At 48.4% G+C, this 26,404-nt stretch overlaps 2 protein-coding genes across 14 annotated transcripts in view; one reads left to right on the top strand and one right to left on the bottom strand.

Annotated features, from left to right (window-relative positions):
- Positions 1–13,552, bottom strand: part of ELMOD3 (ELMO domain containing 3) — a 37,010-nt gene extending 23,458 nt beyond the window's left edge. For 3 of the 13 annotated variants that reach the window (XM_054546010.2, XM_054546011.2, XM_054546005.1), the window contains exons 1-4: positions 12,158–12,373; positions 11,010–11,298; positions 6,039–6,113; positions 5,133–5,202 (exon numbers count right to left, since the gene is read on the bottom strand). In XM_054546010.2, coding sequence (XP_054401985.1) covers positions 5,133–5,202; positions 6,039–6,113; positions 11,010–11,063 — 199 coding nt within the window. In that variant the 5' untranslated portion in view covers positions 11,064–11,298; positions 12,158–12,373. 13 annotated transcript variants of the gene reach the window in all.
- A 51-nt stretch (positions 13,553–13,603) lies between these two features.
- Positions 13,604–26,335, top strand: RETSAT (retinol saturase). The gene is made up of 11 exons (XM_009237133.4): positions 13,604–13,954; positions 16,413–16,595; positions 17,256–17,497; positions 18,036–18,237; positions 18,696–18,893; positions 22,312–22,431; positions 23,693–23,831; positions 24,083–24,192; positions 24,266–24,432; positions 24,633–24,792; positions 25,050–26,335. The coding sequence occupies exons 1-11, from the start codon at positions 13,783–13,785 to the stop codon at positions 25,187–25,189; spliced, it is 1,833 nt and encodes a 610-aa protein (XP_009235408.3). The 5' UTR covers positions 13,604–13,782; the 3' UTR covers positions 25,190–26,335.
- Positions 26,336–26,404: the final 69 nt, after the last annotated feature.

The following is a 26,404-nucleotide window of genomic DNA, read 5'->3' on the forward strand; positions in this document are numbered from 1 at the left end:
ATCCGGCTGCCTTGGATCTTAACACCCTCTGATCCTCTCCTCACAGGTTTGCTAGAGTGAGCTTTTGCAAAGTAAGACTGGCCGGGCGCAGTGGCTCACGCCTGTAATCCCAGCACTTGGGGAGGCCAAGGCAGGCGAATCATGAGGTCAAGAGATCAAGACCATCCTGGCTAACACAATGAAACCCAGTCTCTACTAAAAATACAAAAAATTAGACGGGCGTGGTGGCAGGCGCCTGTAGTCCCAGCTACTCTGGAGGCTGAGGCAGGAGAATGCGTGAACCCAGGAGGCGGAGTTGCAGTTGCAGTGAGCAGAGATCATGTCACTGCACTCCAGCCTGGGCAACAGAGCGAGACTCCGCCTCAAAAAAAAAAAAAAAAAAAAGAAAAGAAAAGAAAAGTAAGATCCGACATCACTGCTCAAAACCCTCCAGGGATTCTCCACAGTCCTCAAGATAAAACCCATACTCTACAGCACAGTATCCACATAACTTCACAATCTACAGATGGTTCCCCAACTCATGACAGTTCCACTTAACAACTGTTTGACTTTTTGATGGATTTATCAGGGTATTAAATGCATTTTTCTTTTCTTTTTGTTTTCAAATTTTTTGTTTTTTTAAAGGCTAGTCAGGTGAAGCAGTGGGAGTGGAGAAGGAACAAAGACATCTGTAACTGGTTGTGATCAATTCGTTGTAAAAATCATTCTACTCGGACCAGCCGTAAATGCACTTTCGACTTAAATTTTTCGTTTCCAATGGGTTTATTGGGATGGAAGTTCATGTAACTCGAGGAACATTTGTAGATTCTTCTTACCTCTCTAGCTTTGCCCCAGGGCCATCCAGAACTACCTGAAATTCCTCCATGTGCTCTGCCCTCTCCCACCCTCGGTGCCTTTTCACAGACTGCTCTCCCTCTGCTGGAATCAAGACTCCAGGCACTGCCACCTTCAGTTCCAACCCCTGCTGGTGCAGCTCCTTCTTATTCTTCAGTTAGCTCTGACACCATCCTTGCCTGGATGCCTTCTTTGACCTCATCGGTCTGGATGAGGGGCCACTGCTCTGTGAGACCCTGACAACCCGTGCTTATCATAGTGTAGTCATTGTTTCTCCTACTCCACAGTGAGCTACGTGAGGGCAGGTTTTCCAGAGCCTAGCACAGAGCTTGACACATAATAGGTGCTCAACAAATGTTTGATGAATGAATGAATGAATGAAAGCACAATATAAGTGGGAGAAAAAAAGAGCAGAAGGATGGGCTTTCTAGAGCCACCATCCAGCCCTTTTCTCCAAACCAGAGCTGTAATTCTCTGGCTCAAACTGCTAGTGGCATCTTCTGTCACTGACTTTTCCAGTTTGCTACAGAGGACATCAACAATGTGAAGGATGGAGAGACTCCAGTTTAATACCAAAAATATGATCTCTCCAGCCTCAGTGGTATAGTAGGTTGAGACAGCTCCTCTCTGCGTCACAGTCTTGGCTGAGGACATCACATGACAATCAACTGTTGGGAGAATATACCTGCAGATTAAATGAAATGCTACCAGACACTAATGGATAATAAGGAAGAGAAAGCGGCTGGGAAGCAGTAGAGGATAGTTACTGAAAGCACACTTGAGAGCCAAACTACATGTGAATGCTTAATCTCTGCCTCTTACTAGCTGTATGTCTTCAGGCAGGTCACTTATCATCTGTAACCCCTCATGGGGCTGTTGTGAGGATGGGGTAATTCTTCTACTTCCTAGGAGAGCATGTGGCCCAAAAGTAAGCTATTATTATCAACATAGGTGTGGGCTCAGGTCCAGCAGGGCAATGGACAGAGGCAGCAGGTAAGATGGGTCCAGGGTCCTAAATATCTGGACCTTTAGGAAATTCCATCTCACCTGCTCCAGTCCGGAGTAGCAGACACTGAGCCTGGGAGTTTCTAAGACAGCTTTAAGAGAATATTCAACCTTGGAGGATCAAGAAAATAAAACTTACTTTCAGCATAGGAGCTAAAAAGGAGGGACAAAGTAGCTGAACAAAAAGGGAAGAGTAGGCCGGGTGCGGTGGCTCACGCCTATAATCTCAGCACTATGGGACACTGAGGTGGGTGGATCACCTGAGGTCAGGAGTTTGAGACCAGCCTGGCCAACATGGTGAAACCCTGTCTCTACTAAAAATACAAAAAAAAAAAAAAAAAAAAATTAGCTGGGTATGTGGCAGGTGCCTGTAATCCCAGCTACTTGGGAGGCTGAGGCAGGAGAATCACTTGAACTCGGGAGGCGGAGGTTGCAGTGAACCAAGATTGCGCCATTGCACTCTAGCCTGGGTGACAAGAGTGAGACTCTGTTTCAAAAAAAAAAGGGATTGGGGGAAGAGTAGAAGAGCAGGATGCAATGCTTATTATGAAGCTGAACAGGATCCTTCACCCTCTTACCTTCATGCAGCTTTATTGATTCTTCACCTGTCAGAGCCTCATCTACCAGCAACTTAACCAATCCCTCCCCAACCCCATACGCCCTCGCCTACAAACAGCTTGATCAAAATCTGTGAGCCAGGAGCAGGAACCACAGCGGCAAGGGGGTGGGAATATGCTGTCAAAACAGGTTAGTTAACAAAAGTTCAAGGTTTCCACCAGCAATAGCAAGCTGGTGCTTAAAAACTCAACACAAATGCCCAAACCGCGTAAGAGCTTCTTCTCCTTTTCTCTTGGAATGAGGGAGATGCCTCCTATGTGTGACATAAATACTGTTTTCCCCTGAACTACAGAAGAACACAGAGGCAAAGGACAAATATTCAGGATAATTAACACAGCTCACATTAATTAGGTTATCTTTTTTCCTTTTTATAATTGTCTCCTTTATTTCAGCTCTCTTCCACTTACTCATATAGTCAAGAGCACTGCCAATTGAGTCAGCTTATTAATAAATTCTTTTTTACATTTATTTTTATTTATTTATTTATTATATATATATATTTTTTTGAGAAGAAGTCTCGCTCTGTCGCCCAGGCTGGAGTGCAGTGGTGCGATCTCGGTTCACTACAACCTCCACCTCCCGGGTTCAAGCGATTCTCCTGGCTAATTTTTGTATTTTTAGTAGAGAACTCCTGACCTCGTGATCCGCCCGCCTCAGCCTCCCAAAGTGCTGGGATTATAGGCGTGGGCCACCATGCCCAGCCTACATTTATTTTTTACTTTTTTTTTTTTTTAAGTTAGCCAGAGCTATAGGCACATGCCACCATGCCTGTAATCCCAGCACTTTGAGAGGCCAAAGTGGGAGGATCATTTGAGCCAGGAGTTTGAGACCAGCCTGGGCAACATAATGAGACAGTCTCCACCTGAAATTTTTTTAAAATTAGCTAGGCATGGTAGTGCACACCTGTAGTCCCAGCTGGAGCCCAGGAGTTCAAGGCTGGAGTGAACTATAATCACATCACTACACTTCAGCCTGGACAACAGAGTGAGACCCTGTCTCTGGAAAGAAAAAAAAAAAAAAATATATATATATATATATATATATGCATTTAAAAATTATTAATGTATTAATGCTGGGTTTGTCATCATAAAGATAAAATTCCATTAAAAGAAACTTCACAGATGTCCAAATGATGTTCCTATATTAGAATATTTTTTAGCTACGCATAGAAGCTCACACTTATATTCTCAGATACTCAGGAGGCTAAGGTGAGGATCAGCCTGAGCAACACAGCAAGAACCTGTCTCTCTTTTTTTTTTTTGAGATGGAGTCTTGCTTTGCTGCCAGGGTGGAGTGCAGTGGCATGATCTCGGCTCACTGCAACCTCTGCCTCCCAGGTTAAAGTGATTCACCTGCCTCAGCCTGCTGAGTAGCTGGGATTACAGGCGTGCACCACCACGCCCAGCTAATTTTTGTATTTTTAGTAGAGACGGGGTTTAACCATGTTGGTCAGGCTGGTCTTGAACTCCTGATCTCGTGATTTGCCCACTTCAGCCTCCCAAAGTGCTGGGGTTACAGGCGTGAGCCACTGCGCCCAGCGAACCTGTCTCTTAAAAAAAAATTAGCTAGGCCTGGTGGTACACAGTTACTCAGGAGGCTGAGGTGGGAAGACTGCTTGAACCCACAAGTTCTATGATTGCACCACTGCACTCCAGCCTGGGGGACAGAGCAAGGCCCTGTCCCTAAAAAAAAAAAAAAAAAAAAAGTATTTTTTTAAAAGTTCATATTTCTAGTGGCCAGGTATGGGTGCAGTGGTACAATCTTGGTTCACTGCAATCTCCACCTCCTGGGTTCATGCAATTCTTGTGCCTCAGCCTCCAGAGTAGCTGGAATTACAGGCACACACCACTACACCTGGCTAATTTTTAAAATATTTTTAGTAGAGATGGTAATGTGGTTTGGCTCTGTGTCCCCGCCTAAATCTCATCTTGTAAGTCCCATAATTCCCATGTGCTGTGGGAGGGACCTAGTGGGACATAATTGAATCATGGGGGCCAGTCTTTGCTGTGCTGTTCTCATAATAGTGAATAAGTCTCACAAGATCTGATGGTTTTAAAAACAGGAGTTTCCCTGCACAAGCTCTCTCTTTGCCTGCCACCATCCATGTGAGATGTGACTTGCTCCTCCTTGCCTTCCACGATGTTTGTGAGGCCCACCCAGGTATGTGGAAATGTAAGTCCATTAAACCTCTTTTTCTTCCCAGTCTTGGGTATGTCTTTATCAACAGCATGAAAACAGACTAATACAATGGGGTTTCACCATGTTGGCCAGGCTGGAGTGTACCTTTCTCCGTAATCACTTGGCAAGTAGAGTGAACTTTAAATATAGTATGGGGAAGCGCCTTGCAAAGCAGATGAAGTAGAACAACTTTTCAAAGGCTTTTCCCATATGGTGTCTCATTTTCATAACATCCCTTTGAGGATAAGGGAGGTACTAATATTAGAGATCATATGGCTTGCCCAGAGGCACACAGTAAACCACTAGCAGAGGAAGATCAGAACTCTGGTCTTTCGATTCCTAATTCAGTGTTGATTCTATTTTTCCCCAAGGAATGATAAATCTACAAAATTCTGAAAGACAAGGAGTGAGAGAAATTCAAATGATGGACAGCAGATGCATGGGAAGGTCTGACTTAGGTCCCACCCAGACTCCAAGGGCCCTGAAGGGAACCTTACCACGTGGCTCCCATTCATTAGCTTCTGTGGTCAGAGCCTGGAGAATGCCATGGTTCTTCAACTCTGAGATCTGTAGAGGCAGCTGACCTTTAGCGTGAGGATAGAATCCACATACCCCCATATACACAAACGCTTCCCATCCACTGTACTGAATGTCCTTGACACTGGAGGCCAAAAGGACCTAGTGTGCCCTGATGGGTTGACTGAAGTCAATTTTATTTTCTTTTACTTTTTATTTATTTATTTTTTGAGACGGAGTCTCACTCTGTTGCCCAGGCTGGAGTGCAGTGGCCTGATCTTGGCTCACTGCAACCTCCACCTCCTGGGCTCAAGTGATCCTCCTACCTCAGCCTCCCAAGTAGCTGAGACTACAGGTGTGCATCACCACACCCAGCTAGTTTTGTATTTTTAGTAGAGATGGGGTTTCACTGTGTTGGCCAGGCTGGTCCTGAACTCCTGACCTCAAGGGATCCGCCTGCTTCAGCCTCCCAAAGTGCTGGGATTACAGGCATGAGCCACTTACTGGCCTTGAAGTCAATTTTAAATTGAGGTACCTGGAAAACCTCAACTATGATGTGGAACTTGGGTGATGTTGGGGACAAGTCTATGTCCACCTTGAATGTAAATAAACAAAAATTCATACACTCATTTCAGACTGTGGTGTGCCTTTGGTATTCTCTCTGCGTTTTATAGCCTGCTTCATTATGGCAATTATCTTATTAAATAGAAGTTGTTTTGTATGTTTGTGTTCCATACACCCTCCCCTCACTCCCCTCAAGTGTGAGCTCCTGGAAGCTAAGGTCTATGCCACCCTTGTGTCCCCAGTGTCTAGCACAGTTCTGGCACCACACAGTAACACACAACAAAAGCCCTGGCAGAAGGTACCAAGTTGTGGGTGATACATACAGGGATTCCTCTGAAAGCCAGAACACTCTTGTCCTTGTCATATGATGAAGAATACCCAGCAGACACTCTTTCGCTCTGTAAAACAGACAAGGGTCAATCTTCCAGGCACATATTAATCCCCCAAAGATAATAGTTTAAATGTCATACCTTTTTTTTTTTAACTTATAAGTTCAGGGGTACATGTGCAGGTTTGTTACATAGGGAAACTTGGGTCACAGGGGTTTGTTGTACATGTTATTTCATCAGCCAGGTATTTGACCTAGTACCCACTAGTTATTTTTCCTGATCCTCTCCCTCCTCCCACCCTCCACTTTCTTTTCTTTTCTTTTTTTTTTTTGTTTGAGACGGAGGCTCACTCTGTCACCCAGGCTGGAGTGTGGTGGCACAATCTCAGCTCACTGCAAGCTCCGCCTCCCGGGTTCACACCATTCTCCTGCCTCAGTCTCCCAAGTAGCTGGGACTACAGGCGCCCGCCACCACACCCGGCTAATTTTTTGTATTTTTAGTAGAGATGGGGTTTCACCGTGTTAGCCAGGATGGTCTCGATCTCCTGACCTCGTGATCCACCCGCCTTGGCCTCCCAAAGTGCTGGGATTACAGGCGTGAGCCACCGGGCCCGGCCAACCCTCCACTTTCCAATAGGCCCCAGTGTGTGTTGTTCCCTTCTATGTGTCCATGTGTTCTCATCACTTAGCTCCCACTTATAAGTGAAGATATGTGGTATTTGGATTTCTGTTCTGTGTTAGTTTGCTAAAGATAATGGCCTCCAGCTCCATCCATGTCCCTGCAAAGGTAAATGTTGCACCTTTTCCCAGTACCACAAAAAAAGGATGAACTCCGGAGATACCAACCATAATGAATACTGTAAAGGAAAACTTCTGTTTAATCTGGTCCTAGGAAAAACTGCAAAAAGCTTAGTTAATGTTATCTCACAAATTTTATACCGATTTCCCGGCTCTTTGAAAGTCTGAGGGTTCTGAGTGAGCAAAGTTTAGTGAAGCAGTTTCCTATGGCCTTTCTGCTCAGCCAAACCTATCCCCTGCTACAGATTAAAAACAAAAAACCGACCAAAATACTCGGCCAATTGTTTGTAACTCATTTCACAGATACAGAGCTAATTTTTCAATGTGTTCTTTTAAAATCCTAAAAATCACCAGGTGTGGTGGCTCACAGCTATAATCCCAGCACTTTGGGAAGCTGAGGCAGGAGGATTGCTTGAGCCCAGGAATTCCAGAGCAGCCTGGGCAACATGGGGAGACCCTGTCTCTACTGTTTAAAAAAAAAAAAAAATAATCATTTCTATAGTTTGTTACTAGAGAAGTTTCTCTGAACATTTAGAGCACCAAGAAGTATCATGTATCTAAAAAAACCATATGGCACCATTGAAAAGAAGCCCAGAATATTCCCAGATGATACAATTCTGGAGAATGGAGAAGTAATTCTACCAGTGAAAGAATTTCCTGATCAACATCATTAAAGATTATGTAAAAATTTAAAAGGCTTATGAGCCTAAGTTTGTTCCTACGTTACCATATTTACTGAATTTTCTGGAAAAGTAACTTTAATAAAGTTTAATCTCAGAGAAAAAAAAATCATTAAGGCAAAAAAGAAAAACAAGGCGGGTGTGGTTGGCCCACGCCTGTAATCCCAGTACTTTGGGAGACCAAGGCAGGAGGATCTCTTGAGGTCAGGAGTTCAAGCCCAGCCTGGCCAACATGGTGAAACCCAATGTCTACTAAAAAGTACAAAAATTAGCCGGATGTAGTGGCACATGCCTGTAATCTCAGCTACTCAGGTGGCTGAGGCACGAGAATGGCTTCAATCTGGGAGGTGGAAGTTGCAGCGAGCTGAGATTACGCCACTGCACTCCAGCCTGGGCAACAGAGTGAGACTCCATCTCAAAAAAAAAAGAAAAACCAACCCAGTGGAAACATTAGAAAAAGGATATAGATGGTTTACACAAAAGGTAACTCAAATGGTGTTTTTTTTTTGTTTTTTTTGGTTTTTTTTGAGATGGAGTTTTGCTGTTGTTGCCCAGGCTGGAGTGCAATGGTGAAATCTCGGCTCACTTCAACCTACACCTCCCAGGTTCAAGTGATTCTCCTGCCTCAGACTCCTGAGTAGCTGAGATTACAGGCATGCGCCACCACGCCCTGCTAATTTTTAGTAGAATATTTTTAGTCGAGACGGGGTTTCTCCATGTTGGTTTTTTTGAGATAGAGTCTCGCTCTGTTGCCCCACTTGGGGCGTAGTGGCACGATCATGGCTCACTCTCTTCTTGGCTCAAGGGATTCTCCCACCTCAGCATTCCAAGTAGCTGGGACCACAGGTGCACACCACCATGCCCATGTAGCCATGGGGTCTACATATGGTTGCCCAGGCTGGTCTCAAATTCCTGGGCTCAAGCCACCTTGACATCCCAAAGTGCTGGGATTACAGACATGAGCCATCCTGCACAATCACAAATTGGTTTTAAACATATGAACAAATGTTCAACCTCTTCATTAAAAACAAAACAAAACAAAACAAAAAAAGTCACTGGGCGCCATGGCTCACGCCTGTAATCTCAGCACTTTGGGAGGCTGTGGTAGGTGGATCACCTGAGGTCAGGAGTTCAAGACCAGCCTGGCCAACATGGTGAAACCCTGTTTCCACTAAAAATACAAAAAAGTAGCCGGGCGTGGCAGTGCACACCTGTGATCCCAGCTACTCGAAAGGCTGAGGCAGGAGAATCACTTGAACCTGGGAGGCGGAGGGTGCAGTGAGCGGAGATCGCATCATTGCACTCCAGCCTGGGCAACAGAGCAAGACTCTATCTCAAAAAAAAAAAAAAAAAAGAGTCATGTAAAACTACTGTGTTTCATTAGTCAGATTATCAAAGATCAAAAAGTCTGATAACATGTACATTGGCCAGAGTGCATAACACACTGGGGAGTAAACTGTTACCACCTCTATAGCTTGATAGTACCTAATGAAATCATACATGTTTTGTACATGCGGGGCCTGATACTGCATTCTAGTAATTTATCTAACAGATATATTCATCCATGTGCAAAACCGACATGTTTACATTTATAGTGTGATTCTTTGTCACATTGTTTATAATAGCGAAAGGCTGGAAAAACCTAAATGTTCACTAATGGGCTGATTTACATAAATAAAAGCACATTCACTCAGTGAGATACTATATAGCCATAAAGACAATGAGAAAGTGCTTTACAGGCAATATGGGACAATCTTCATGATGTATTACGTGAAAAAGCAAAGGACAGAGTCTATACACTATTTTACCATTTTATTTTTTAAAAGTACATATGCACATTTGCTTGTCTCTGCAGAGACCATTTTCACAATTATACCCAAGGAAGCAGTAGCTTTGTCTCCAGCAGAAAAACTGAGTGGCTGAGGGGACAAGGGTGGAAGGCGGTTTCTTCACAATACGTATATCGTTCTGTACTTTTTGGATTTTGACCCATGTGAATGTATTATGCCAAGGCTCTGGAATCCCAGATCATCCTGTTACTCTAACCCTTCTGCTTTTTTTTTTTCTTTCCAACTAATGCTCATTAAACACAACTTTCATTTCTTCATGTTCCAGATGCAAGGATGGAGGCCAAAACACCTCACAGCTGACCAAACTCCCTGGTAACGGAGCTCATGATGGCTAAGCATTTATTTCCCACTGTAATACAATCAACACACCTGCTGCAGATCCCTCTCCTCACTTCCATCCCTTCATTCATGTAGTCTTCCTCCAGAATACACCTCCACCCTCTTCTCTGATCAAGGTCAGTTCCACCTACTCAAGGCAACCTACCTTACTAGCTGGGGCTACAATGCTGTCTTACACCTCTAAGTCCAGTAACCCTTGTATGCAGCAAAAGTTCCTCTGCAAAAGGCCTGTATAAGGACCTTCTCTTATATTTCTTTTTTCTTTTTTTTTTTGGAGACAGTCTCACTTGGTCACCCAGGCTGGAGTGCAATGGTGTGATCCCAGCTCACTGCAACCTCTGCCTCCTGGGTTCAAGCGATTCTCTTGCCTCAGCTTCCTGAGTAGCTGGGATTACAGGCATGCACCACCATGCCCAGCTAATTTTGTATTTTTAGTAAAGACAGGGTTTCATCATATTAGCCAGGCTGGTCTCCAACTCCCGACCTCAGGTGATCTGCCCACCTCAGCCTCCCAAAGTGCTGGGATTACAGGCGTGAGCCACTGCATCCAGGCTCTTATATTTCTTTTATATGTTTCACACCCATTGGCACAGTACTAAGCACAAAATATTTGTCTCAAATTTTTGTTGAAATTTTATGTCTAAAATATTTGGTGATTCATTGTGCTTAACAACTTCCTGCAGGCGTCTGTGTACCTGAGATTCATTTCATCCTTCCTTTCCTTCTCCAATTCAGTCCCCTCCAGTGTCCAAAGACTTCCCTCTTTGGAACAGTTTGTGTCTTACTACAGTGAAGAAAATCTTTCTGGAGACCCAAAGCAAAGGCTTTGTCCCATTCTGGCCGCTGAATCCCACAGCCTCCATTTAAGACCATTTTTGGGTGGGCAAAGTAGTGTGAAAGGTAAGGCATGTAGGGTTAGCTGCCCGGCTCATACAAAGACATATCACATTGAACTGAGTCCTGAGGACGATCAGGCCAAAGCAAGTGTTTCACAGGGAAGAGGCTAGTAAGGTAAATGATCCAAATCAATGAAATACAGATTTCTTGGGTGATTCCTCAATGAAATTCTCCCCACTACCCAAGCAAAAAGAAAACAAAAATCTCATAACTCACTTACAAAACAAGCTATTAGGAAAAGCAATTGACCCTGAGGTGAACAGAAGCTCCTTCTTATAGAACAAAGAGAACTATAATGAGAGTTTCTAAATTTTTCCAAATATTCTCTTAATATATTCTTACTATACTTAATGAGATATCTCAAACCAACACCATCTTTCCCAAATAAGAGTGCATGCTTACCTGTCCATCTCTTAATTCTTCTTTACTATGGAAAGAGCAAGATTTTTCATTCATGACTCAAAATCATTTGTTCATGTGAGCTTTGTCCTTGGGCCCAGAAAGCGTTTTAGTAAGGTCTGAGATCAGAAGCTATGTGGAGAGCCAGAGATCCAGTTGCTCTACCTTTGCCTTCCTTCTTGGCAGTCACTCAGACTAAGAGTAAGAAAACAGTCCCTTTGTGCCATCCGAGGGTGCAGGAGGTTTCTGTGAGTGCTGAGAGAAGTCCCCTGAGGTCTTCGAAGCCTCAGCTCTGCACAAAAGAAAAAAAAGAAATTGAAAAAGAAAACTGGTTTCACCATTCAGTTATGCCTCTGTTGACAATTTTTTTTTTTTTTTTTTGAGTTGGAGTCTTGCCCTGTTGCCCAGGCTGGAGTGCAGCCGCGCGATCTCAGCTCACTACAACCTCCGCCTCCCAGGTTCAAGCGATTCTCCTGTCCCAGTCTCCCGAGTAACTGGAATTACAGGCGTGCGCTACCACACCCTGCTAATTTTTGTATTTTTGGTAGAGACGGGGTTTCACTATGTTGGTTAGGCTGGTCTCGAATTCCTGACTTCGTGATCCGCCCGCCCGCCTCGGCCTTCCAAAGTGCTGGGATTACAGGCATGAGCCAACACGTTCGGCCTGTTGACAAAATTTAAGCAGCTGTGAATTTATTCTGAATGAACAAGTTGCCTCAGCCAAATGCTTACCTCTTACTACCCAAGCCACAGGATGGCAAAAAGGGGACCATGCAGGGGACCGTGGGCTGGATTCTGTGTCCAAAAGGCAGTAGCACCACTAGAAGGGATGGGGTCTGTTTCCGACAATGGAGTTACTGGGACCTGGGCCAGCTTATCAAAGGTGTGAGGCTAAAGGTGGCAACTTGGTGGGTTGTCTTAGCTGAAGTGCTCAGGCTTTGTTTAGGCCTCACACACAGGTTGGGTCAGGGGCTTATAATACTAGACCTGGTTCCAACAATGGTAGAAATTCAAAATGTAACACGATGTTCTAACCTTTCTCAGTTATCACCGATACTGTGCATGTGGAAGCTGGCTAGCCAGTTTGGGCAATTCTAAGTCTTTCATCTGACATTGCTTCCCTCAGGAAAAGGGCTGGACAAGGCTCATACCTCATCACAGGGGAAGTGGACATCCGGAATGTCTGTCACATCAAAAATTGCATCCTAAGTGGGCAGATGGCCCACACACAACTGACAATCATAGTTCACAGGCTTGGGTGACTAAGGAAGGAGGGTAGCCTCTCTATGAGGTCAGCCCTCCACTGTGGTAATAATGATCAGGATTCCATAAAAACTGGCTGCTGGTGTCAGGATGCTTTGATTATTAACACTGAGAGGAAGAATACCTCCTGGCTCTTGGGCTGGACATGTGGCTCACTGTAATCCTAGGGACAGGGCAATGCCCCCTTAGTCCTGGCACCTCAGGAACTAAACTGCTCTCACTGTGGCCTCTGGGGCCTCAACATCTGCCTCCCCTTTCCTTTTCCTCCATCATGGCCTCCATGACAGTCTGCGACAAAACACACATTGGCCAGCCTTGGCAAGGTGACAGGCAGGTATGGTAATAGCAATTTCAGGAGGGCTCTTCTGTTGCTGTGGAGAAAATGAACCAAGTAGCATAGAATCGTGACCAGCTTTCCACACCTGGCTGGAGCACTCCTGGGACCTTCAGTAGGGACAGTTACTATCTGTATCAGAGAAGAAAAGAGCAACAACTCCGTTAAGCAAGGAAGTACTCAAAGGCAAATTCCTGATAGTTGGACCTAAGGAAACGGCCTTCCTGTAAAAATGGATCCTTCTCAAATCAAGTATGCATTGTGCACTCTCTTTAGGCAAGGACGAGGTATGATTCTTCAACTGCTTGCTGGAGGTTAGACTCTCTGCATAGGAATTTAAATTAGATCGGCCCTTCGCTGATCCTTTCGCCGTGTTTGTCCATGGGCGGCTCCCCGTCCCCCAGGTTCCCCACGGATGGGGTGTCATTAGGGACCCGCCATAGAGGACTCCGTCCCAGGCGGGCCCCCAGGACAAAACTATGGGCCACTTTGAGGGGCACAGAGCCAGACGCTCACCGGTTGTGATGCGCAGGTAACAGAGAGCTCAATTCATCATGACACCCAGTCAGACAGGGGCTGTGAGCGGCCTTTGGACAGAACTTTCGCATAGCCTGGAGGCGTAAGAGAAGGAAAGCAATTTAACACCTCAGGGCAGCGAGTCCAGGGCAGAGCCAGGACCAGAACTCAGGAGTCCTGTCTCCCAGTCGGGATTCTCTTTCAGTCTTACAACTCTCGGCCTTGTCTCGCCCCATAGTGATAATTTCCACCGGATCACATTCTCCCTCCCTCCTCAGGCCGGCTGCTAGCTCCGCACAGGCACCAACCACTCCCCTTGGCAAGTGTTAACGCGTTCTCACCGTTAATAGAGCTTTCCAAACTTGGGGGTCCCGCCGCCTCGGCTAGGCCTCATCGGCTCATGCGCACAGCCTCTTCCGTGCAGGCTCCCCTGGCCCCGAGAACTACATTTCCCAGTAGGCAATGGAACCCCAAAAGAAGTACGGAGAGGCGGGAGGGTCAATCATGACCGGAGAGTTGGCTCTTCGCCGGCTGGCTGGTTAATCAGTGCTCAAAGCTGCCTCCGCCTTCTTACTGGAGAGCGAACTAGCCCGGGCGGAGCCACAGTCCTAGAGGCTGAGCGCAGTCGGAGCTTTTCCATTTACCCGACCCGACGCCGGCGTGATGTGGCTTCCGCTGGTGCTGCTTCTGGCCGTGCTGCTGCTGGCCGTCCTCTGCAAAGTTTACTTGGGACTATTCTCTGGCAGCTCCCCGAATCCTTTCTCCGAAGATGTCAAACGGCCACCCGCGCCCCTGGTAACTGACAAGGAGGCCAGGAAGAAGGTTCTCAAACAAGGTAGCAGGAGGGACCCTGGGGTCCGGGGCTGCACTCGAGGCATTCTCACAGATTTGGGTTCTCATTTTGCCAAGGCAGCAGCTACCAGACCTGGGCCTTAGTTTCCCCATATGTAAAGTACTGGAAGGGCTTCCTTGCACGTGGAGGAGCCCCTCTTTAGTGTGCGACACTGTCGATAGTCTTTGCCCTAGTAGGCCCCGGGAATAGTAGTCCCAAGGGTGCGGTCATTGTCCTTGGTTTGCAAGGTCTTGGCACCCGCCCTGCCACTTGTAATCCCCGTGGCTCATGGAACTGATAATCCCCGTGGCTCATTCCTCCACTTGGTTCCAGGACCTTAACTTTTTCACCTACCCTCCCATGCGAGCTCAGGGGTGTGGGGGAGCAGCACAGAAATGCGTAGGAAATCGCATTTTGCCCGTCCGGTGATTGAACAGGCTTTGCATGGTCCCAACTCGTAAGGCTTGAACCCTAGTTCTGAAACTTTGGCAGAGGTTCAACAAGGCGCCTCAGGCTCAGAGCCTGCTCTCCACTCTCATCTTTAAACGTATTTTGTGGTTGCTTCTAGGGTTTAAAGAGTTCTGCTGCTTTAAAAAATAATGGATCACCTGTTTGATCTACAGAGTCCCTCTCACTTGTAAATTTTAGAATTCTCCGTGTCATATCTTGCTACACAATCGGAGACAGTACTGTTCTAAGTGGAAGGACTAATCATCTGGACTTCTGAGAACTGAGTTTTAGCTTGGACTCTGTCACTAATTTGCTGCATAACCATTAGCACCTACCTGGGCTGGTCTAAAAATGGGTGGACTAGCTTAACTGCTTTTCAAACCGAGTTGTGATCTATTAGTGGGCTATGAAATCAATTTAGTGAGTTGCAACTGGCATTATTTATTTATTTATTGAAACAGAGTCTCGCTCTATTGCCCATGCTAGAGTGCAGTGGCGCGATCTCCGCTCACCGCAACTTCCGCCTCCTGGGTTCAAGTGATTATCGTGCCTCGGCCTCCCGAGTAGTGTGCACGCCCAGCTAATTTTTGTATTTTTAGTAGAGACAGGGTTTCACCATGTTGTCTAGGATATCGAACTCCTGGCCTCAAGTGATCCACCCACCTTGGCCTCCCAAAGTGTTGGGATTACAGGCGTGAGCCATCGCGCCCGGCCACAACTAGTATTTTAGAATGCAGTAGAATAGAAAATATCAGAGTGCATTATACATAGTTCCACTAAGTATTGCATTGTGATACTTGTTTCATATATTTATCTTATATACTTACATGTGAAATTTTTTTTTACTATTGGTCTCTCTAAAAACATTCAAAAAATAAGCAGTTTGCCAAGTTCTCTTGTATCTTGAAACATCCCAGATCTCAGTTTTTTGCCAGTGATTGTTAAAGAACAGATCTTGTGTCGGAAGTACCCATATAGCACCACTTGCTATCCAGTTTTGTCTTCTGAGAAGGTGCTGCCTCCCTCAGCACTGCCCCCAGACCTTCCCTATGGGAGGGGCTGGTGCTGTGATTTCTCAGAGCTGCAGCCTCTGAGCAGTTCTGTCCTGCCCAAGCCTTTCCATCACCACCTGGAAGAACCACCATAAGATCCAGCTATTCCACTATTGCTTGCAGACCCTGCATCTTCCAAAGAAACCCGGCTTGTGGGCTGGTGTGTTGGCTCATGCCTGTAATCCCAGCACTTTGGGAGGCTGAGGTGGGCGGATCACTTGAGGCCAGGAGTTCAAGATCAGCCTGGGCAACATAGCAAGACTTTGGCTCTATAAACCATAAAATAGGCGGGGCGCGGTGGCTCACGCCTGTAATCCCAGCACTTTGGGAGGCCGAGGCAGGCGGATCACGAGGTCAGGAGATCAAGACCATCCTGGCTAACATGGTGAAACCCCATCTTTACTAAAAAATATTAAAAAAAAAAATTAGCCGGGCATGGTGGTGGGCACCTGTAGTCTCAGCTACTCGGGAGGCTGAGGCAGGAGAGTGATGTGAACCCGGGAGGCGGAGCTTGCAGTAAGCGGAGATTGCACCACTGCACTCCAGCCTGGGTGACAGAGCGAGACTCCATCTTAAAAAATAAATAAATAAAAATAAAAATAAATTAGCCAGGCACGGTGGCATGCACCTGTAGTCCCAGCTACTCGGGAACCAGAAGCAGGAGGATTGCTTGAGGCCAGGAGTTCAAGGCTGCAGTGAGCTGTGATCACATCACTGCACTTCATCCTGGGCCAGAGTGAGACCTTGTCTCAACAAAAAACCAAAACCCCAAATCTGCCTGGCTGATTCTGAGTATTCCCAGGTAAAATGTTTGAAACATGTTAGTCAAGAGTTCTGTGCCAAACTGCTCTAGAGGTTTCTTGCACTGTACAAGCTAGAGAAGTCTTCTTTGGTTTCCCTATCTTTGCTATTTCCCTGCCCCTGCCTGAGAAACCCACCCTTTGGCCCTTCCGCTGTAGCTTTTTCAGCCAACCGAGTGCCGGAGAAGCTGGATGTGGTGGTAATTGGCAGTGGCTTTGGGGGCCTGGCTGCAGCTGCAATTCTAGCTAAAGCTGGCAAGCGAGTCCTGGTGCTGGAACAACATACCAAGGCAGGGGGCTGCTGTCATACCTTTGGAAAGAATGGCCTTGAATTTGACACAGGTAAGGCTTGTGTGGAAAAGGGTTGGGAGCATGGCTATATATTGAAGAGGCTTGGAGCAGCCCTTGTGGGGTGATACTGAGCATTTCTGTTGTTTTGGAAGTGCCATCTTCTCTCTGGGCACTTTTTTTCTTTGTTTGTTTCAGACAGAGTCTCACTTCGTCACCCAGGCTGGAGCGCAGTAGTGTGATCCCAGCTTACTGTAACCTCTACCTCCTGAGTTCAAGTGATTCTCATGCCTCAGTCTCCCGAGTGGCTGGGATTACACTCAGTAATCCCACCAAGTGGGCCACCATACCCTGCTAATTTTTTTGTATTTTAGTAGAGATGGGATTTCTCCATGTTGGCCAGGCTGGTCTCGAGCTCCTGACCTCAAGTGACCCACCTCCCTCTGCCTCCCAAAGTGTTGGGATTACAGGTGTGAGCCACCGTGCCCAGCCTCTGGGCACTTTTCTTATGTGACAGCATAGCTACTGGGAGTTGAACCGGGCAGGGATCTGGTGGTTTCTGCTGTGACACCTCCCTGCAGTCAGGGTGAGCAGCTCACTCTAGGCGTGAACTTGGTCAGGCCAGAGAACCTCTTCCACCTCACTTCCTCAGCCACCTTTCCAGGGCTCAATCCCCATATCCCTTTACTACCTTGTTTTTCCATCTCCCAACAGGAATCCATTACATTGGGCGTATGGAAGAGGGCAGCACTGGCCGTTTTATCTTGGACCAGATCACTGAAGGGCAGCTGGACTGGGCTCCCCTGTCCTCTCCTTTTGACATCATGGTACTAGAAGGGCCCAGTGGCCGAAAGGAGTACCCCATGTACAGTGGAGAGAAAGCCTACATTCAGGGCCTCAAGGAGAAGTTTCCACAGGAGGAAGCTATCATTGACAAGTATATAAAGCTGGTTAAGGTAACATGGACATGCTGAGGACCTAGAGTTTGTTCCCGATCAGGCTGGCTTTCTTTATTATTAGTGGAGGCACTGGGGGTGGAGAGTGCAGTGGGGGAGGCAGGAAGGGAGGAAGAGTCATATCTGTTCTTAGCTCAGCCTCCACCCAAGTCCATCCAGTTCTCCGTCTCTCTCTCTCTGGAGCCTTGGCTCCACGGCTGCTGCTGTCACCCTGGCATCTGGGGATGCCCTGCTCTCCTCCCTGACTAGGCTGGCTTCCATGACATCAGATCACTACTCCTTCTTACTGCATCCGAGACCAGATTGGGATTTTTGAAAAGGAATTTGAGCAGGAAAATAAAAAGCAAAAAAAGGACTCATCCGAGTGTAGGATGGGAAAAAGTCACAGAGTATAGATTTTTAAAAAATATTCAAATTCAGCAAAGTTCAGCCAGGGGTAAGTGTTGCTGGATTCTCGGGCTGGTCCAGGCTATGGGGATAGCAGTCCTGTCACAGCGGTTCTAGAGGTGAGGCCTGCTGTCCTCATTCACTCCCCCAGGTGGTATCCAGTGGAGCCCCTCATGCCATCCTGTTGAAGTTCCTCCCATTGCCTGTGGTTCAGCTCCTCAACAGGTGTGGGCTGCTGACTCGTTTCTCTCCATTCCTTCAAGCATCCACCCAGAGCCTGGCTGAGGTCCTGCAGCAGCTGGGGGCCTCCTCTGAGCTCCAGGCAGTGCTCAGCTACATCTTCCCCACTTACGGTGGGTACTGGCCCTGGGCTCTGGGCAGCTTCTGGAGGAGGAAGGGCTTCCCTCTCATCTCTCAATCTTTCTTCTCGACCCTGCCTGGCTGACTGATATGGAGCAGTGTAAACCCCACGCCCTCTGGAGCTTGTGGATGAGAAGTCTGGCCACCTGCTGGACTCCTTGGTCAAAATTCTCTTCATCCGTGCCTTGGATGATTTTTCAGTTCAACCAACACTGTCCTCCTTGGTCTTGGCAGCATGGCAGTTTGCATGGAGGGTATTCCTAGTGGCGCCAAGATCTCTAAGGTACCCCATGTCTGGATGGAAAGGCTCCTCTGGCTGCCTTGGACCCTGAGGAACATGTGGTTCCTCGGATAGACTGGGCTGTGTGTTATCTCGCAGAATTCCACGTTCCTTTCTGAATGGTGCTGGTGCCTGCTCTTGCCTGCTCACCACCCTTCCATCCTTCTGCAGGTGTCACCCCCAGTCACAGTGCCTTTTCCATGCACGCCCTGCTGGTTAACCACTACATGGAAGGAGGCTTTTATCCCCGAGGGGGTTCCAGTGAAATTGCCTTCCACACCATCCCTGTGATTCAGCGGGCTGGGGGCGCTGTCCTTACAAAGGCCACTGTGCAGAGTGTGTTGCTGGACTCAGCTGGGAAAGCCTGTGGTGAGAGCCCTGTCCCACCCTGCCCTTCTGGGTCCCTGGGTTGGTGTGGGCGAGACCTGGGGTCTCCCTGAGACCGGAAGGAGTAGAACTGACCTCCTTATGGAAGCTTAAGGTGAGAATCTGCCCTAGAGCAGGGTCCAGGGATAGTGATTAGTCCAGAAATAAAAAGGAAGCAGGAAAGATAAAGGATTGGCGGGGCATAGTGGTCCACGCCTGTAACCCCAGCACTTTGGGAGGCTGAGATGGGAGGATCACTTGAGCTCAGGAATTTGAGATCAGCCTGGGCAACATGGTTAAACCCTGTCTCTTTAAAAAAAAAAACAAAACAAAAAAAACAGAAAAATATGGCCGGGCATGGTGGCTCACGCTTGTAATCCCAGCACTTTGGGAGGCCGAGGCAGGCGGCTCACAAGGTCAGGAGTTCAAGACCAGCCTGGCCAATATGGTGAAACCCCGTCTCTACTAAAAATACAAAAATTAGCTGGGCATGGTGGCACGCGCCTATGGTCCCAGCTACTTGGGAGGCAGAGGCGGAAGAACTGCTTGAACCCAGGAGGTAGAGGCTGCAGTGAGCTGAGATCGTGCCACCACACTCCAGCCTGGGCGACAGAGCGAGACGCCATCTCAAAAAAAAAAAAAAAAAAAGAAAAAAGAAAAGAAAAATAAAGGATTGCATGGTCCCCAAACAACAGTATTTATTTATTTATTTAATAGATAAAATTATTTACCCAGTAATCTATGACTTTTTTTTTTTTTTTTTTGAGATGGAGTCTCGCTCTGTTGCCCAGGCTGGAGTGCAGTGGTGCGATCTCGGCTCACTGCAAGCTCCGCCTCCTGGGTTCACGCCATTCTCCCGCCTCAGCCTCCCAAGTAGCTGAGACTGCAGGTGCCCGCCACCACGCCCAGCTAATTTTTTGTATTTTTAGTAGAGATGGGGTTTCACCATGTGTTAGCCAGGATGGTCTCGATCTCCTGATCTTGTGATCTGCCCACCTTGGCCTCCCAAAGTGCTGGGATTACAGGCATGAGCCACGGAGACCAGCCAACTGTTTTCTTGAGTGTAGAGACTGTCTTTTATCTTTGTATCTATAAATCTTAGCACATATTAGAGGCTCAATAAATGCTGTTGAGTGGCCGATAGAATGAATGAGTAACCTTGGATTCCACAGGGTAGTATGGAGGCCAGCAAGGTTCCCTGCCTCTATCTGTAAAGTGGGGCCCGGAACCTTATTACCCTGGCTCAGGTTGATGCTGTAACCCGCATAGGGACCCAGAATCCCAATATAAATGAACTCTTGGAATAGAGGGTCTGTGCAAGAAGGACTCTGTTAAACAGAATAGGCCATCTATGACTAATGGGTGCTTAAAGAAGCCAGGGAAGCAGGTAAAAAGAGGCCTGGGAAAAACTGGGCTGATGTAGACATGCATTTATCAGAGGAACCTTTCAAGGAGGTGATAAGTGGGGGGCCCAGTGCAAAATGAAAAATCAGGGAGAAAAGGCCATCAGTGATCTGAGAGAATCCATTAGTAGAAGAGACTGATAAGTTAATGGGTGGTAAGAGAGAGGTGGCTGTCGGTTGGGCAAGGTTTTCTCTGATGTCCATGAACAAGTTCTCCTTTCAGCTGAAAGGGGTCCAGGAAGCAAGGTAGGTTTATCAGTTGAGTTAAATACAATCCAGATATATTTGTTTGTTTTTCAAGTGCTAGGTAATAAAAGATAGAGATAAAAGAGGCCGGGTGCAGTGGCTCATGCCTGTAATCCCAGCACTTTGGGTGGCCAAGGCAGGCAGATCACCTGAGGTTGGGAGTTCGAGACCAGCCTGGCCAACATGGTGAAACCCTGTCTTTACTAAAAATACAACAATTAGCCAGGGCCAGGCACGGTGGCTCACGCCTGTAATCCCAGCACTTTGGGAGGCTGAGGTGGGTGGATCACAAGGTCAGGAGTTCGAGACCAGCCTGGCCAATATGGTGAAACCCTGTATTTACTAAAAATACCAAAATTAGCCAGGCACAGTGCTGAGAGCCTGTAATCCTAGCTACTTGGAGACCAGGACAGGAGAATCGCTTGAACCTGGGAGGCGGATGTTGCAGTGAGCTGAGATTGCACCACTGCACTCCAGCCTGGGCAATGGAGCGAGGCTTCATCTTACAAAGGAAAAAGCATTCATTTACGTGCCATCTGGAGGCGTGTGCTAAGGATGGGGGTAACAGACAGCATGGTGAAACAGGGGAAACCTCCTAGAGGCACAGGTGTTGGAGCTGAGTAATAAAGGGTGAGATGAAGCTAGCAAGCAGATGAGGCTGGAGAATATTCCAGGAAGGGGAAGCAGCATGTGCAAAGGCGTGGAGATATGAAAGAGCTGAGTGTTTTCAGGCATCCAAAAGTATTAGGTTGAACAACAAGAAACTGCCATTTTTGTAGGTAAGAAATGGTTGACTCTCAGCTGTTTGATATTGGTTCTGCCTAATAGTTTAGTGGGGGTTTAGTGAGAGTGACCAGAGATGGATGGAGCTGGACACACAGAGGGGACCACATTGCACAGGCTGCTGTAAGATTTTGGAGGTTCTCTTATCCAGGATGAGGCATCATTGCAGGGTTTTATTTTTATTTTATTCATTCATTCATTCATTCATTTTTTTAGATACACAGTCTCACTCTATTGCCCAGGCTAGAGTGCAGTAGTGTCACCATAGCTCACTGTAGCGTTTAACTCCTGGGCTGAACCCATTCCTCTGGCTGACGAGATAGGACTACAGGTGTGCACAACTCCATACAGCTTAATTTAATTTTTTTCTTTTTTTCTGTAGAAACAGGGTCTCACTATGTTGCCCAGGCTGGTCTTGAGCTCCTGTACACAAGCAATCAGTCCTCTTACCTCAGACTCCCAAAGCGCTGGGAGTACAGGCATGAGCCACTGTGCCCAGCCCCGATTGGAGGGTATTAAAGAGTATTTGGAAACAACTGTGGCAGCAGAGAAAAGGGCCTGGATTTCCAGTGGAAGGTCTTTAGCCTTTGAGCTTTGTCTGGGATTTGGCTCAAACACAGAGTACACACAAACATACACACACACAGGTAGGTACAGAGCTAGGGAAAGTAAGCCCAAGCAGTTGTAGGATAGTGTGAAAGCACCTGAAGATATTCACTCACTGTGCATTTTCCCAGGGGAAACATACACACACACAGGTAGGTACAGAGCTAGGGAAAGTAAGCCCAAGCAGTTGTAGGATAGTGTGAAAGCACCTGAAGATATTCACTCACTGTGCATTTTCCCAGGGGCCTGCCCTGCCTGAGTCTAGGTAGCTGGACTCGAAGGTCTGAGAAATGGGCACAGGCAGAGAGAGATCCATGGGGGCCGTGGGCCTTCCTCTTCATCCCGGAGCTCACAGACCCTCAACCAAGCTCTTGTGCCTGCAGGTGTCAGTGTGAAGAAGGGGCATGAGCTGGTGAACATCTATTGCCCCATCGTGGTCTCCAACGCAGGACTGTTCAACACCTATGAACACCTACTGCCGGGGAATGCCCGCTGCCTGCCAGGTAAAAGGCGGGTCTGCACTGCCCCTCTTGCAGGTTCCCCAATGTGTCCCCTTCTGGAGCCAACTTGCTCCGTCTGGGTCATGCTTCTCCTCTTCTTGGCCAGCCCTCTGATTGTCTTTAAGCAACAAGGTGAGAACGCTGCCTCTAACATCATCCTAACCCTAGCATTTAATTTGGGGAAACTGAGGCCCATACAGATTAATTACAGTCCTGAGGCCAGTCAGCTGAAAGGGGCAGGGCTGAGCAGAGTAGCTGGTCTGATTTGAAAGCTCTGCTCCTCCCACCCTTCTGGGCTGAGGGGGCTTCCAGAGAAGAGGCCTCAGGAAGAGAAGCAGGAGAGCAGGCAGCCTACAGGGAGCAGAGCCGCCGAGCCAACGCAGCTAAGAGGTCCTGCCACCTTTATGTAACTGGATCTGAGGAAGGTGGCCGCTGGGAAGAGGGGACCAGTAACCCAGCAGGGGTGAGAGAGAGGGGCCCAGATGAAGGACTCAGGATGGGGCGGGAACTGGAGAGCACGGAGCAGCTCCGGATGTGGTGTGGTGGAAACGTTGACTGGTACAGGAGCTAGAGAGCAGGGGAAGGAGCCCTGACCCCAGAGGGTGGGCCCGGGAGCTGCTCCCTGAGGAGCTGAGGAAGGGGAAAGCAGAGGGGCTGGGGGGCAAAGCGAGGTCCTGGCTTTCCTCGTGGGTACCGGGTGGTAAGGGAGTTGTGATTGTCTCCAGGGCATAGGGTGGTTTCACCAGCGCCAGCCTCTCCTTCCTTTGCCCTGCGTGGCTGAGCCTGCAGCCTGCTTGGCCTCCCCTCTCTCAGACTCTCAGGAGCTGAAGGGGTGAGGCAGAGACGGCCCAGGGGCAGAGCAGGGAGGTCGGGCATGGTGCGCAGGGAGGTCGGGCATGGTGCACAGGCAGACTCTGCCTTTGCTACTTCCTACCTTTCTCTCTCTGACCCTGACCTCCCTTCTCCCCTGTCCCAGGACCTCTGGGAACTGACACTGTCCTGGCCAGGCAGCCCTGCTAGAGTCACCTGTCCCTTCTGCCCCCCTCTCACTGTCTGGTTACGATTTTCCCTTGTCTATGAATTTTCCTCCTGAACACGATCTGAAGGCCTCAAAAATATTTAGTTAAATGAAGGAAGCAGAGTGGCCAGGGGCCCAGCATGCCTCAGGCAGGTGCCAGAGCTGGCACCCCAAGGCTCTCCTGGCAGCAAGGAGTGGCCGTCTCCGGCCATGGTCTGCACAGGCACCAAGCACTCCCCTTGGCAGGTGTGAAGCAGCAACTGGGGACGGTGCAGCCCGGCTTAGGCATGACGTCTGTTTTCATCGGCCTGCAAGGCACCAAGGAAGACCTGCATCTGCCGTCCACCAACTACTATGTTTACTATGACACGGACATGGACCAGGCGTAAGGCGCGCGCGCGTGCGTGTGTGTGTGTGTGTGGCCCGTGCCTCCCTGCTTGACTCAGAGAATGAGCAGAGGTTATGGAATGGGAGGAAGTGGGCAATTTCTCATTTGCTCCTGGAAGTTTGTCACGCCAAGGCTGTGGCTCAGCCTCACCCCTGTGGGAAGTCCCTAGGGATGAGCAGTCCTTGCAGTGGTTCTGGGGTTTTGAGGACAAAAGCCTGGAGATAGCACCACACTCTTGTCACACGCAGGATGGAGCGCTACGTCTCCATGCCCAGGGAAGAGGCTGCGGAACACATCCCTCTTCTCTTCATCGCTTTCCCATCAGCCAAAGATCCGACCTGGGAGGACCGATTCCCAGGTGGGGCTGCAGGTCCCGGGTGAGGGGGTGGAGGGAGCGGCTGGGCAGTAGTAACATCAGCTCTGATCCCCAGGCCGGTCCACCATGATCATTCTCATACCCACCGCCTACGAGTGGTTTGAGGAGTGGCAGGCAGAGCTGAAGGGAAAGCGGGGCAGTGACTATGAGACCTTCAAAAACTCCTTTGTGGAAGCCTCTATGTCAGTGGTCCTGAAACTGTTCCCACAGCTGGAGGGGAAGGTAGGGGGTAAAGTCTTTGGGGTGGTGACGGACCTCACGGTGCGGTTTCTGCCCTTTCCTTGAGACAGGGGAATTGGGCCCCAAGACACGAGCCCCAGGGAAGGACAGGGCACCCATCCCTGGAGTCAGCGAATGGGAAAGAGCGGAAGAGGGAGGGGAGCCAGGATCTCACATGCCTGCCCCACCCTTTGTGCCCTCAGGTGGAGAGTGTGACTGCAGGATCCCCACTCACCAACCAGTTCTATCTGGCTGCTCCCCGAGGTGCCTGCTACGGGGCTGACCATGACCTGGGCCGCCTGCACCCTCGTGTGATGGCCTCCTTGAGGGCCCAGAGCCCCATCCCCAACCTCTATCTGACAGGTATACTCACTGCCCCATGTTGTCAGGACCTGAGACCCTGAGCCCCTGTCGCCCAACGTCCTCTGTTCCTGCCCTCAGGCCCTGCTGTCCCCTGCAGCCTCCCATCCCCTGAGCAGGCCTGCCTGAGCAGGCTGTGGCCCCGGTCTGATTGGAGCCAGCTCTGGGTGGCCCTCACGTGGAGGGAAGAGCACCAGGGCCCCACCCTCCCCTGGGCCTGCCTGGGTGCACGCTCAGGGGCCTCTGCTCTTGCCTCCTAGGCCAGGATATCTTCACCTGTGGGCTGCTCGGGGCCCTGCAAGGTGCCCTGCTGTGCAGCAGCGCCATCCTGAAGCGGAACTTGTACTCAGACCTTAAGGATCTTGATTCTAGGATCCGGGCACAGAAGAAAAAGAATTAGTTCCATCTCGGAGGAGTCAGAGGAATTTGCCCAATGGCTGGGGCATCTCCCTTGACTTACCCATAATGTCTTTCTGCATTAGTTCCTTGCACATATAAAGCACTCTAATTTGGTTCTGATGCCTGAAGAGAGGCCTAGTTTAAATCACAATTCTGAATCTGGGGCAATGGAATCACTGCTTCCAGCCGGGGCAGGTGAGATCTTTACGCCTTTTATAACATGCCATCCCTACTAATAGGATATTGACTTGGATAGCTTGATGTCTCATGACGAGCGGCACTCTGCATCCCTCACCCATGCCTCCTAACTCAGTGATCAAAGCGAATATTCCATCTGTGGATAGAACCCCTGGCAGTGTTGTCAGCTCAAGCTGGTGGGTTCAGTTCTGTCCTGAGGCTCCTGCTCTCATTCACTTAGTGCTGCGCTGCACAGCTCTACTCTGTCAAGGGAAAAGGGAGACTAATGAGGCTTAACTCAAAACCTGGGCATGGTTTTGGTTGCCATTCCATAGGTTTGGAGAGCTCTAGATCTCTTTTTTGCTGGGTTCAGTGGCTCTTCAGGGGACAGGAAATGCCTGTGTCTGGCGCAGTGTTGTTCTGGAGCTTTGGGGTAACAGCAGGATCCATCAGTTAGTAGGGTGCATGTCAGATGATTATATCCAATTCATATGGAAGTCCCGGGTCTGTCTTCCTTATCATCGGGGTGGCATCTGGTTCTCAGTGTGCCAGCAAGGACTCAGTACCTGAGCCTCAATCAAGCCTTATCCACCAAATACACAGGGAAGGGTGATGCAGGGAAGGGTGACATCAGGAGTCAGGGCATGGACTGGTAAGATGAATATTTTGCTGGGCTGAAGCAGGCTGCAGGGCATTCCAGGCAAGGGCACAGCAGGGGACAGCGCAGGGAGGTATGGGGTAAGGGAGGGAAGTCACATCAGAAAAGGGAAAGTTACAGAATGTGTGTGAAGCCCAGAAATGGCATTTGCAGTTAATTAGCACCTGTGAGGGTTAGACAGGTAGGTGAATGCAAGCGCAAGGTTTGGAAAAATGACTTTTCAGTTATGTCTTTGGTATCAGACATACGAAAGGTCTCTTTGTAGTTCATGTTAATGTAACATTAATAAATTTATTGATTCCATTGCTTTAACATTTGAAATTTATTTTGGTTTTTTGTTCAAGAAAACAAAACTATTATTACGATGGCATTTGCAGAAGC

The sequence above is a fragment of the Pongo abelii genome, chromosome 12, assembly GCF_028885655.2.
Source record: "Pongo abelii isolate AG06213 chromosome 12, NHGRI_mPonAbe1-v2.0_pri, whole genome shotgun sequence".
NCBI lineage: Eukaryota > Metazoa > Chordata > Mammalia > Primates > Hominidae > Pongo > Pongo abelii.

Excerpts from the sequence above, each read along its gene's own strand:
- RETSAT (XM_009237133.4), top strand. The coding sequence starts at position 13,783 with ATGTGGCTTCCGCTGGTGCTGCTTCTGGCCGTGCTGCTGCTGGCCGTC. Across the intron at positions 18,238-18,695 it reads CTACATCTTCCCCACTTACG|GTGTCACCCCCAGTCACAGT; the intron begins GTGGGTACTGGC and ends ATCCTTCTGCAG. Across the intron at positions 24,433-24,632 it reads TCCCACAGCTGGAGGGGAAG|GTGGAGAGTGTGACTGCAGG; the intron begins GTAGGGGGTAAA and ends TTGTGCCCTCAG.